At 37.6% G+C, this 14210-nt stretch overlaps 1 protein-coding gene across 7 annotated transcripts in view; it reads left to right on the plus strand.

Moving 5' to 3' along the window:
• The first annotated feature begins 1226 nt into the window (after nucleotides 1-1226).
• The window catches only part of ARNT (aryl hydrocarbon receptor nuclear translocator), a 64024-nt gene continuing 51040 nt past the window's right edge, over nucleotides 1227-14210 (plus strand). For 3 of the 7 annotated variants that reach the window (XM_082361557.1, XM_082361560.1, XM_082361562.1), the window contains exon 1: nucleotides 1227-1396. In XM_082361557.1, the coding sequence (XP_082217683.1) occupies nucleotides 1372-1396 (25 nt within the window). In that variant the 5' untranslated portion in view covers nucleotides 1227-1371. The remainder of the gene's footprint in view (nucleotides 1397-14210) is intronic. The other 4 variants (XM_082361556.1, XM_082361559.1, XM_082361561.1 and 1 more) reach the window with 2 other exon arrangements.

Below are 14210 nucleotides of genomic sequence, written 5' to 3' on the forward strand. Positions count from 1 at the left end.
TTGTTACCTTTATTCACCACTACTTCTAATGCTTCAATGTACTTCATTTGAGTGAATGATTTTTCTCTTTTTGGTGAATTGGAAATATAACACAACAAAATGGTAACAAAGAAAAATTTAATTTTAACAAATGTAAACAATAATATACAAATTATGTTAAAATACCTTGGCTGAGATAAACTATACTGATAACTAAATGAGAGAAATGGATCTGTGTAATCTTTGTAGTACATATACAACCTACAAGAATTCAAAGATGCTCAATAGCATAATGGGATTTCTGTTAAAATTAGAATAAATGTATGTTAGACAATTTGTGAAAGATGTGTGAAAAGGTAGTACACTGTAGTGCTAAAACAGGGGGATGGGTGGAATATATTCCCAGAGTCAGCCTTCTTCAGTTTGCCTCCCGCACCACTACTTACCAGCTGGGTGTCCCTTGCTTAACCTCTTTGCTTCTGTTTCCTTATCTGCAAAATGTAAATAATAGAATCTACCTCACAGTGTTGTTATGAGGATTAAATGAGTAAGTACTTATAAAGCAGTGTGGACAGTGTCTGGCTCGAAGTGCTCAATGCTTCCTATTATTAGAAAATAAATCTGTGCAATCATCTTACCACTTCTCTACTAAAAACCCGTCACTATGTCCCTATCGTTGATCAAAGGAAGTTATCCCACTCTTAATCAAAATACATTGCCTCCTGTTTAGGCTGTCGGTATCTCCCCTACCAGACATTAAGCGCCCAGATCCTCTTACACTACCAGTTCTATAGCAGGCATTCAAAACTTGCTGAACTTTTTCCCACCAGGGACAAAGGTCCTTAAAAGAGGGAAAAACTAGAAAGGATTACAAATCACTAAGTGAAGTTTAAGCAGTAGGGCACCTAAAGAAGATTTACAAAACAAATCATCTGCAGAGTGGCCAACCAGGCGAATCCACCACCCTGCGAAGCTTTTTAGTAAAATTATTTTTCACTGACGTCACTCGATCGCTGACCTCTAAGGTAGAAGAGGCGGAATTAGAAAGACAGCTGGACTTCTTCCTCGCCCTCCCTCCTCCACTGGACAGGCTGGCGGCTCCGTGGCCAGCCCTGCTTCTGGTCGACTTGCGATTCCATTGGTCAGTTTTCCCGAGGAGGCTGGCCTTGGGGCTGACCCCGCCCCCTCTAGGGGCGGGTCTCTCCGTCGTAGGGGCTGGGGACGGTGGGGCGGGGGGGCGGTTGCTGCAGCCGCCATCTTGGATTCCGCGGTAGCGTTGGCGGCAGTACGGCGCCGCGTCTGGGGAGTGGCTCTCCCCTCCCCCTCCCCCCGGTTCCTTGGCGGTGGCTCCTCCCACTGGGGGGGGGTGCGGCGGCGGTGGCATCTACAGCTATGGCGGCGACTACTGCTAACCCTGGTGAGGAGACGGAGGACTGGGGTGCCTCTCAAGGAGGAGGGGCTGAAGGGGTTGGCAACTGGGTAGACCCAGCGCTGAGGGGCCGTAGTTGCGCCTGAGGGCGCTGGGACGCGCGGGGGTGGCTACGGGGCGGTGGGGGAGGGGAGTGACCTGGGGGAGGGGCCCGCCCCTGGGGAACAGGGGAGACCCGAGGTGGAGGGAGGGAGCAGGCGGGTGGGAGTTGGGGATTCCTTGCCCCGAGTTCTGTTCGAGCAGCTGTCCGTGCGGGGCTGGCCCACCTCCACTCTTGTGGCGGCGTTCTGGTGTGCGTTGTGGTCCTCTTTCAGCCTTCTGCCCACTGTGGACCTGCTTGATGCCGAATAACTGTGGGCAGTGTGGCTCGTTTTACTTTAAAAGTAGTTGGTACTCATAGGACCACGTTGCTGTTTAGCTGAGGTGTTACTTCCAAACGTTTAGATTTTAAATTTTAAAAATCTTTGAATTCATACTCAGTTTCTTAAAATAAAAAAGCTGTACCTCCTCCCTCCCTACCGAGGGCTATCCTTTGAAACTTGTGTTTATGTATTAAGAGGTGCCTCTAGTGTCATTAGCTGCTGAAGGCAGAGGTTTGTGTAATGTTTGAGTTACAGGATAGATCTTGCCAACAGCAAGCATCCAGGACCCAGATTTAAATCTTGTTAGGTGGGTCAAGGCAGTTCCCATTCTTTAAGAAAAGTTCAGTTCATGCTATTTCTCAATGAACATCTCTTCTAAAGTGGGAGCTTGAACGTTAAAAATCTAGTCAGTCATGTCTAAAAGATGGAATGGGGTGTAGTGCAGCAGGTCTAGACAGATCAGGTCTTCAAATTCCTAGTCCCAGTCCTCTTTCCAGTACATTACAGTTATTTCTCCCTAGGAAGTATTTCATTTTAGGGATCCTAGTTTACTTTGCTGACCTTGGCTATTTCCCAGAAATCCCTATCTTTGATAGCCTTAAAAAAGAAGTGAGAGGTGGGGGTGAATAACTTGAAAATATGGTAGTGGGAAGGATTCACTGCTCTTCCCTTGTTAAAACTTAAATTGGATTTTTTTCGTGTCTCTGAAAGGCAGTAGTATTTTACAATACTCAGCTTTTGCTATTACAATTGAGTCACTGAAATTTACTGTCTTTCCTACCATGTTTCTGGGAACAGACCTATTTAAAGAAGTTAATTTGTCACATGTCAATATCATATTTTTAAATCTTTTAAATTTTTTAAGAGGAAAAGGAGATAAAGTTAATGGCTAAAATTGCATTGCAGGAAGTGCTGAGTGATGGAATAAAATCGGAAAGATGCTATTATTATGGCAGACCTGACCTTGAAGTAAAATAACCTGTTAACTAGGGAGTAAATAAACAAGATTTTAAACTGATAACACATTGCAAAATACTTATATAACCCTAGTCAAGTTGCAAAGCATTTCTCCTATTAAGAGGTGGCCTGGGTAAACAAGTTTAGTGCATATGTCAGAAGCTTTTTTCCCAGCAGCGTGGGTGGGGTTGCTTTATTTTGTTTTGTTTTTTAAACAACAGTAACCAGAATGACAATCTCTTGACCACATTTTCATTAGCTGATCAATATCAACTTAAATCTGTAAGCAGAAAATAACATTCATTTGTGCAGAATCCTTGCTTATGATGAAACAGTTACTTTGTTTATTGCCCTTTGTCAGCCTGCTTCTGCAATTTTTAGGGTTCTTTTTTGATGTTGGATAATTCTCCCATCTCTTCCAAGTTATTGATCCCAAGTTCAACACATGATAATTAAATTAGAAAGTGCATTTTCCTCCTTCAATTCTCGTTTTGCCCCTTTGTATCAAAAGGAAGAGATGATAGCTGCATTGTGGAGTTTTGGTAGCCTGTTGCATTTTGGGAAGTGAGGACCATAAATGTAGGGACACAGGGTGGAAATGAACTGTGCTCAGTGAAAAGAAAGTAAATGGTTTTCAGGTCAGAATTCTTTGTTGCATGGTCAAACCTTTTCTCCTTAGAGTCATTTTAGGGACTAGGGACATCAGACTGATTTCTTTGAGTTTTTTCTACTTTGTCATTTTGCTAGTTAAGTTTCCCTATGGTTCTTGTTTGTTCTGTCCTCACATACGTCTGCAAAGAATTTTGGTAATAATTATTTAACTCTTCTAAGCTTCATTTAAGTTAATCCTTAGTGTTAATAACAATACTTGATGATCATTTTGGTTGTATTTAGAGTTTGATTTAGAGACTGTTGGTGGCCCTTCAGGGTCTTGCAGGGGACCTGGTTCCTTTGCATTTTTCTCTATGTCTTAACATGGTGCTGGATCAAAAGAAGAGTAAGATATGGTTTATACTCCACAATCTAAGAGTTATGTTTAAGTAATAGTTCTAATGTGGTGGTGGCTTTTTTCTGCGTAATTGATAATTCTTCATATTCTATTATTTTTCACTAATTCTACTTACCATTGGCAAGTAGAAGTGAGTGGGTAGGTGGTCCATGAAGTCTTAGGCTATATCTTTCTTGTCTATGGAATACTAAAAATTTTGAGAAACATTTAAAAAATTGCATGTGTGATTTGTAATGCATTGGCTAAGGCACTGTTTGGGAACAGATTAGTTATTTGATTTATAATTCAGTATTCAAACCAGAGATGTGAATGAATTTTTAGGAGAGCAGTTTTCTCCTCCCTTGATTCTGGTCTCTTTCCCAGGGACCTCTTTTTGTGGTATTAGGTACCATTTATTGTGGGTAGAGAATGGGTAGAAGGCAAAGGAAGGAACACTTGTTTGGGTTTGTAAGGCTGACACTTAGGAAAACTTTTTTTTTTTCACATAATTTTTACTTCCATAAATTACAGTTTTTAAAGCATCAATTAGCAGAATTCTTACCCATTACCTTTACTTAACCTTTTTCAGATACGGGAAAATAGGAATTTATGCAGTATAAAATTACGATGCCAAGATACTTTAAAAATTATATTGTATTGCAAAAACCTATTTCAAAAGTGTTTAAATATAGTTTACTAATTCAGCAATTGAAATACAATTAACATTTTTGAAAAAGAACCTTAATCCATATACTTTTTATGCTGTTCGAATTGTGGCACCAAACTGAATCTTTTCTGTTTTTTTAGAAATTAAGAAGTAGATACTTCTGCATTCTTGGAACTTTAGTTTTCTTGTTGTTTTGAAATAGTGGTCTCTCACTTTAGTTTTTTGCATTCCAGCCCTACTCCTCTACTCAAACAATCCAGTAACAGATGAGAATACGTTGTTCCATGGATGTTTTGTGAAAGTCTTTTGTGGTTGTCTGCTATGGATGACTTTCTTCCAAGGCAGTAACAATAGGGATTTCCACAGTACCAAGTGGTGGTTGATCTTCAAAAAACTAAATTGCAACACTCAAGGAAACTAAACATTTTTTTCCTTGATTTTACTTAGGTTATGACATTTGGAGCATATTTAGTTTCAAAACCAGTAAAATTTGAATCCTTAATTGTAGAAACTGTCTTTGGAACCATCTTTTTTTTTTTTTCCCTTCAGGCTATTTACAATATTTATTTTAAATGTTAATTCCCTGGCGGTATAGTCCTGTATAGAGGTGCAAGGGTGACATTTCTGTCAGTGCTATCCAGTGTCTCTGTGGTTGTATAGCTGATCTTATTTAGATGTAACAGTAAAGGAATACATTTAAAGCTCTTGTGAAATGCAAGGCCTGAGCTCAGTGGAGTCTATTTGGGCCCATCATCCACACCCAGTGATAGGCCCTGCCTGTACAGCCATCTGTTTTTAAGAATGCTGCCTAATATGCTCTGATGATTTCAATAAGTAGACATCAACGAATGTTGAAGTTGGATTCAAGATAACTCCTATCATTTTACATGTAAGAAAACAAACCTAGAGAGAGGAACTGGCACATTTAGTAAACATCTATTAAGTTCTTACTACATGCCAGGCTACACTTTCCTGTTTTGTTGGCTATTCTGTATGTTAGAAACCATCTCTTAGTTTCCAAATAAATTCTCTAAATTTGCATCTCTTTTCATCATTTCTTCGTTTTGTATTTGTCCCTTCACATTTTCTCTGTAGTTGAGTAGACAAACTAAGTTTATGACTTTAACAACTTAATTAGAATTTAAGTTCCATGAGAATAGGACCTTTACCTCCCTTGTTCACGACAGCACCCTACTGCTCTCAGGGGTGCCTAGTATGTAGGACTACAGTTCAGTAAATGTTTGTTGAATAAATGAATGTTGTAAAACCTGGCATTGGAGGTTCATATCTTTATGCACTGTTAATATGAAAATACCTTTGAAAGTATAACACTAATTAAGCCATTAACATCATGAATTAATTTATAATAGCTAACAATAATTATATGCCAGATATTGTTCTAAATATATTATCTCACTTAATATTCATATATTTATCTCATTTAATCTTTTTCTTTAAAAAAATTATTTATTTTTTTAATTTTAGCTGCGTCTGGTCTTAGTTGTGGCGCGCAGACTCCAGAGCACACGGGCTCAGTAGTTGTGGCATGTGGACTCTCTAGTTGTGGTGTGGAGGCTCAGTAGTTGTGGCATGCGGACTTAGTTGCCCTGCAGCATGTGGGATCTTAGTTGCCTGACCAGGGGTCGAACCTGGGTCCCCTGCATTGGAAGGTGGATTCTTAATCGTTGGACCACCAGGGAAGTCCCCTCATTTAATCTTTACAAGACTCCCATGAGGTATATATTAATATTCTTGTTTTCAGATGAGGAAACTAAGGCACAGAGTGAATAATTAGTTTGTCTGAAGTCACATAGCTAGTAGGGGGTAGAGACAGTTTTTTTTAGGGGGTGGGTAGAGACATTTTGATTGCTGGCAGTCCATCTACACAGTCACATTTTTTTTTATAGGAGTTTTTTTTTCTTTTTTTAAATTAAAATATAGTTGATGTACAATATTATATGTTTCAGGTGTACAACATAGTGATTCACAATTTTAAAGGTTATATTCCATTTATAGTTATTATTAAATATTGGCTGTATGCCCTTTGTTGTACTATAGATCCTTGTAGCTTATTTATTTTATATATAGTAGTTTGTAGCTCTTAATCCTCTACCCTTATCTTGTCCCTCCCCTCTTCCCTCTCCCTGCCAATAACCACTAGTTTGTTTCTATATCTGTGAGTCTGTTTCTTGTTTCTTACATTCAGGAGTATGTTTTATTTTTTAGATTACACATATAAGTGATATCATACACTGTTTGTCTTTCTCTGACTTATTTCACTTAACATAATACCCTCCAAGTCCATCCATGTTTTTGCAAATGGCAAAATTTCATTCTTTTTTATGGCTGAATAGTATTCCATTGTATATATGTACTACATCTTCTTTATCCATTTGTCTGTTGATGGACACTTAGGTTGCTTCCATATCTTGGCAGTTGTAAATAATGCTGCTGTGAACATTGGAGTACAAGTATCTTTTCGAATTAGTTTTTTTTTTTTTTTTTTGGATAAATTCCCCCGAGTGGGATTGCTGGGTCATATGGTAGTTTTATTTTTAGTCTTTTTTGGGAAACCTCCATACTGTTTTGCACAGTGGCTACGCCATTTTACATTTCCACTAACAGTGTCTGAGGATTCCCATTTTTCCACATCCTCACCCACATTTATTATTTGTGGTCTTTACACAGTCAGTATTCTTAATTACTAAGTTATAAGACTTTCTCCATTGTGACTTAAAGTCACTTCCTACAGAAATGTGGCACAATGGATACTTTTTGAGGAGGAGGAGGGTGGGGTATTGTCTTTTTTAGTAGATGAAGAAGGTGAAATACTTCATCGGACAGCCAGGATGGCACAGTTGCTTGGATGGAGAAGTGAGTGCAAGGTGCTGAAAAAGTTGCTGGAAGAGTGTTGCAGTTCCTAAAATCTTTTCTATAACTTCTTGTATTCTTTCTTCATAGTTGTTTTTCAGCTCTTTAAATAACTTTTACTGGAATCCTTAACTCTTACTGGAATCCTTCTCCTAGTTCTTCATATCCCATAATTGTCCCTTTTTGATGAACTTCTTGAATTTGGCTTCAGAGACACTGCATTGCTTGTTCTTTCTCACTGGCTCTTCCTTCTTTGTTCCTTAGTCCTGCTCATTTTCTTTTTCTTGTTCATTATGCTTCTCCTTTTCTAGTCTCACTCCTGGGACTGGAACTCTTAATTGATTAATTAATTAGTAAGCCAATCAACTTCCTTCATTTCTATTTGCCCACCTACCTGCCACAATTAAACATTTATTTGGTAACTACTGTATCTCCTTCCCTTCATTTATCTTTTATATATTGAAGACTCTCTAAAATTTTTATTCCTGTCTTCTTACATAAGCTTTTTTTCCTGTATTTTCATCTATTTAAAAAAACCTCTATTTGAATAAGTGTAACATGTTATTTTTACATATATGGTCACCAGTATTTCCTTCAGATCTGCTGACCTTCCTAACTTTTCTGTATCTTTTGTGACTATTGCAGTTTTTCCAGTTCCCCAGGCTAAGCAATTAGATGTGTTTGGATTCTTTTATGTATTTATCTGATTGTTATCACATCTTGTTTTTTTTGCATTTTTAAACATATAAGGATATTAAAACATATAAAACATTTTAACAATATAAACTATATACCAAAAAAGATGTATTTATTAATTTTTTAAAATTGATTTTTATTGGATTATAGTTGATTTACAATGTTGTATTAGTTTCTGCTGTACAGCAAAGTGTATCAGTTATACATATACGTATATGTACTCTTTTTTAGATTCTTTTCCCATATAAGTCATTACAGAGTATTGAGTATAGTTCCCTGTGCTATTCAGTAGGTTCTTAATTAGTTATCTGTTTTATATATAGTAGTGTGTATATGTCAGTCCTAATCTCCCAAACTATTCTTCTCCCCCTTTCCCCCTTGGTAACCATAAGTTTGTTTTCTACATCTGTGACTCTTAAAATAGATTTATTTAAACATATATATGTTAAAAATTATTTTAATAAAAATTACCCATGCATATATTTAATGACTTAGTTTTACATGATTTGTTATAAAAACAGCAGTCCTCTACCCCCTTCTCTCAGCTCCTTCTCCCCAATGACATCCATTTTTATTTCTTTTAACCAAACTTTTAACTTTTGATTAAATAAAATGTCCCAGAAGTAAAAGGCAAGAGTTTTCAAATTGAAGGAGCCAGAACAATGAATGAAAAACTCACCCACTCAAGGCACATTATTATGAAATTTCAGTATCAGATACAAAGAGTATCCTATAAGCTCCAGAGAGAAGAAAATTGCTCAGTTAAAAATAAGAAGGAATCAGATTAGTTTTGCTTCTCAGTAGTCACACTGGAAGATAGATGACAATGGAGCAATGCCTTCAAAATTCTGAAGGAAAGTTATCTCCAACTTAGAACTCCATACCTAGGCAAACTATCAGTTAGTGAAGTGGAAGAAAGATATTTTCACATACCCAAGGTCTCCCTTATACTCTTTCTCAGGAACTTACTAGGGGATGAGCTTTACCAATAGGCGAGAGTAAACCAAGAAAGAGGAAACATGGAATACAGGAAAGAAGCAGTACAACAGGATACGTCCATTTTGCATACATTGCTGTTAGTTTCCCTGTTTTCAGTATCGTAACCTCACTTTTAAATTTGCCTGGTGTTCCCCAGTCCAGAGGACCTCTGGTTTACACTCTCCAGAGAATAAATCAGTTTTTTGACTGGGTGGTGGAGGGGCATTTTCCCTGCTGGAAGAGACAGGGAGAGGATCTGGGAATCCATCTGCTGCTTAAACAGATATCAAATTAATCCTTTTTATTTTAGCTTAGCTTTTGCCCTGCCTTCTACACCCCCCACCTCATTTTTGATTAGTCTAATTAGTTTCCCTGCTTCTATTCAAATTTTAAATCTGTCAAATTAATCTTTTAATTTACATTTTCTTCTTGTCACTCTGACTTAATATATTTTGTCTTTCAGTTGCTTATTGAATCAGATTTAAGATTTCATCTTGGCATTCAAGGCCTTCTTACAGTTGGCTAGCATTTGACATCTTATATTTTCTCCTGAATACAGACTCTATGCTCTTTATAGGCCTGTTTCCCTACAGCTCCTCACAGCTATGTTCATACCTCCCTTTATGATTTGCTCATGTTCTTTTGTCTATGTGGAATGCCTTTTTCCTTTTCTTTAGTTTTTCTGAAGTCCAGCTTGACCTACTTTTCTGAAACTTCCTGGCTGGCTGTCTGGCTGGCTGGTGGCTTTATTTCCTTTAGTTTTTCCTTCCCATTGAGTACCTTCTCTGTGCTAGGGACTGTGTCAGACCTTAATTTAAACCATCTCAATTATCTTTTTTTTCTCTAAATTTCTCTAACCTTTAGATCCCATAAAAACCTATTATTGAAAGTATGGAATTTATTTTTTATGGGAAAATTTTTTTTTTCTTAGGGTAGTTACATATATTAGCTATTTAAAATTTAACTAGAAAAAGTTAATAGTAATAACATATAAAGTAAACTCAGTCTTACTAATAATAGAGAAATCCACATCAAACCAACAATGATAATCATTTTATACCTGGAAAATTAGTAAAAATTTGAAGATTGCTAAGGTCCAGTGCTGTTGGAGGTATGGATAATTTGATACCATTGGTGAGGTTCTTAATTGATATGACCTTTTTGGAGGGTAATGGACAGTTTTAAATGTGCTCCTTTAGATCCAGCGAGTCATTTTTAGAAATTTTTTAGTTGTAGGTAATACTGGCATCTTTGCTTAAAGATATACAAGGATGTTCATTGAAACAAATGTCGTAAATGTGTACTTTTGTACTATGAAATACTGTGTAACTTAAAAAGAATGAGCTAACAGTGTTTATTGACATGATATACCTTCCAAGATACATTGTTAATTGAAAAAAATAAAAGTTTCAGAATAAATATAATATGGTCCCTCTCCTTTGTTATGTAAAAATTGCTAAAACCCTGTAATATATGGTGTATAGGAAAAGGTCTGGAAGGATTCATATCAAAATGTTAACAGCAGTTTCCCATGGGGGAAGTTGGGGTATATGTGTGGAGGATTTTACTTTTGACTGTTTGCTTCTGTGTTGTTTGCGTATTTTTAGAGACGTCTACATCTGATTTTCTGTATATCCATATTTTAATATATTACTTTTGTAATGTAAAAATTAGTAATGGCAAAACCAGTTAAAAAATTGGTGGTCAATATATTTTTACAAAGCTACTATTTAAGGCGTACTTTACAATGTGTCAGGCACTATTCACATGCAGTATCTAATTTAATCTTCCCCAAAGGTAGGTACTGTTATTAGCTACATTTTACAGATAAACCCTGAGAGATTAAATAATTTGCCCAAGGTCATATGTAGTAAGTGGTAACCTAAGGATTGGAATCTAGATTTATCTCACTTTAGAGTTTGAGCTGTGTTCTCTCAGATTTTCAACGCATGCCACAAACATAGACACATGCACATAAATTTTCTTTTTAAAAAATTGGGATCATGCATTTTCTGATTGTAAAAGTAATATATGTTTAATGTAAAAGAGAAAACGAAATGGATATGTAGAAAATCAAATATAGGAGTCTCTAAATGCCATCCCATAGATAACCACTGTTAATAGTTTATTGTGTAACATTTGCTCGCTCCATTCTAGCCATGATGTCATCCACACCATTTCTAGAACTTAGGCATGCTCTCACCTCTGGGTCTTTGCACTCTGCCTGGAATGCATTTCTCCCAGATACGTGCATGGTTTGTTCCTTTACCTCCTTCTGACCTTTCCTTAAATGTTAACCTTTTCAGCGAGGTCTTCCCTCAATATCTAAAATTGCTTGAACCTTTATGTATTTCTGAGTTGACTCCCCTAGTTTATTTTTCTCCACATTTATCACTATATAACATATTGTTAGGTCAAACCAAATGAAATGACTATCCATTTTTTACCTATAAAATGTCAGTTTCATATTATCAACCCATTTTATATTTTAATCATTTCTCAATTTATCTTTCTCTTCCACTAACATGTAAAAAAAAAGTTAGGATTTTTGTTTCTTTTATTTATTGTTTTATCTCTAGGGCCTGCAACAATGCCTGGCATATAATAGGCATGCAGTAAATAGAAATGCATTCTTCCAGGCTTTTGTTATGCATATAAACTTTATAAAGGATTATATTATATATAATTTTCTGTAGCTTATTTTTCCATAATCATATATGGTGAATAACTTTCCATCTCAATGATATAGATCCACCTCAAAAATTTTTTTTATATATTGAAATTTTTTTATTGTGGCAAAATACACATAAAATTTGCCTTTTTATGCAGCTCAATAACAAAAAAACAAACAACCCAATCCAAAAATGGGCAGAAGACCTAAACAGACATTTCTCCAAAGAAGATATACAGATTGCCAACACACACATGAAAGAATGCTCAACATCATTAATCATTAGAGAAATGCAAATCAAAACTACAATGAGATATCATCTCACACCGGTCAGAATGGCCATCATCAAAAAATCTAGAAACAATAAATGCTGGAGAGGGTGTGGAGAAAAGGGAACACTCTTGCACTGTTGGTGGGAATGTAAATTGATACAGCCACTATGGAGAACAGTATGGAGGTTCCTTAAAAAACTAAAAATAGAACTACCATACGACCCAGCAATCCCACTACTGGGCATATACCCTGAGAAAACCGTAATTCAAAAAGAGTCATGTACCAAAATGTTCATTGCAGCTCTATTTACAATAGCCAGGACGTGGAAGCAACCTAAGTGTCCATCATCGGATGAATGGATAAAGAAGATGTGGCACATATATACAATGGAATATTACTCAGCCATAAAAAGAAATGAAATGGAGGTATTTGTAGTGAGGTGGATGGAGTTAGAGTCTGTCATACAGAGTGAAGTAAGTCAGAAAGAGAAAAACAAATACAGTATGCTAACACATATATATGGAATCTAAGGGAAAAAAAAAAGTCATGAAGAACCTAGTGGCAAGACGGGAATAAAGACACAGACCTACTAGAGAATGGACTTGAGGATATGGGGAGGGGGAGGGGTAAGATGTGACAGGGTGAGAGAGTGGCATGGACATATATACACTACAAAATGTAAAATAGATAGCTAGTGGGAAGCAGCCGCATAGCACAGGGAGATCAGCTCGGTGCTTTGTGACCACCTAGAGGGGTGGGATAGGGAGGGTGGGAGGGAGGGAGATGCAAGAGGGAAGAGATATGGGAACATATGTATATGTATAACTGATTCACTTTGTTATAAAGCAGAAACTAACACACCATTGTAAAGCAATTATACTCCAATAAAGATGTTTAAAAAAAATTATTTAAAAAAAAATTTGCGGGCTTCCCTGGTGGCGCAGTGGTTGACAATCTGCCTGCCGATGCAGGGGACGCGGGTTCGAGCCCTGGTCTGGGAGGATCCCGTGTGCCGCGGAGCGACTGGGCCCGTGAGCCACGGCTGCTGAGCCTGCGCGTCTGGAGCCTGTGCTCCGCAGCGGGAGGGGCCGCGACGGTGAGAGGCCCGTGCACCGCGGTGAGGAGTGGCCCCCGCTTGCTGCAACTGGAGGGGGCCCTCGCGCGGAGACGAGGACCCAACACAGCCAAAAAATAAATTAAAAAAAAAAAATTTGCCTTTTTAACTTTTAAAAAGTTTATTTATATTAACAATTTAAAAACAATTTTTATTTTATTTATTTATTTTTGGCTGTGTCGGGTCTTTGTTGCTGCACACGGGCTTTCTCTAGTTGCAGTGAGCGGGGGCCACTCTTTGCTGTGGTGCGCGGGCCTCCCATCGCGGTGACCTCTCCTGTTGTGGAGCCTGGGCTCTAGGCACACGAGCTCGGTAGTTGTGGCTCATGGGCTCTCGAGCGCAGGCTCAGTAGTTGTGGCGCATGGGCTTAGTTGCTCTGCGGCATGTGGGATCCTCCCGGACCAAGGACCAGGGAACCCATGTCCCCCACATTGTCAGGCAGACTCTTATCCACTGCACCACCAGGGAAGCCCCTAAAATTTATTTTTAATTGAAGTATAGCTGAATTACAGTGTTGTGTTAATCACTGATGTACAGCAAAATGACTCAGTTATACCTATATATGTACATCTTTTTCATATTCTTTTTAACTATTTTTAAGTGTACAGGTCAGTGGCATTAGTATAGTCACATTGTTGTGCAGCCGTCACCACCATCCACCTCCAGAACTTTTTCATCTTGGAAAATTAAAACTCTGTACCTATTAAACAATTACTTCTTGTTCCCCAGTCCCTCCAGCCCACCCCGCCATTCTACACTCTGTGAATCTGACGATTCTAGGTACCTTATATAAGTGGAATCCTGTAGTAGTCATCTTTTTGTGACTGGATTATTTCACTTAGCATAATATTTTCAAGGTTCATCCATGTTGTAGCATGTTGCAGAATTTCCTTCTTTTTAAAGGCTGAATAGTATTCCATTGGATGTATATGCTACATATTTTAAAATCCATTCATCTTGATCAACACTGTGTTGCTTCTTCCTCTTGGCTATTGTGACTAATGCTGCTTTGAACATGGGTGTTGTACAAGTGTCTCTTCAAGACCCTGCTTTCAAATTTCAGTTCTTTTTAGTATATGCCCAGAAGTGGAATTACTGGATTATATATTCATTCTAGTTTTAATTTTTTGAGGAATTTCCATACTATTCTCAATAGTGGCTGCAGCTTTTACATTCCTACCAAAAGTGTACAAGAGTTTCAATTCCCTCACATCCTTGTTAACAC

Source organism: Balaenoptera borealis (genome assembly GCF_965194805.1).
Source record: "Balaenoptera borealis genome assembly, chromosome: 1".
NCBI classification, from domain to species: Eukaryota; Metazoa; Chordata; class Mammalia; order Artiodactyla; family Balaenopteridae; genus Balaenoptera; species Balaenoptera borealis.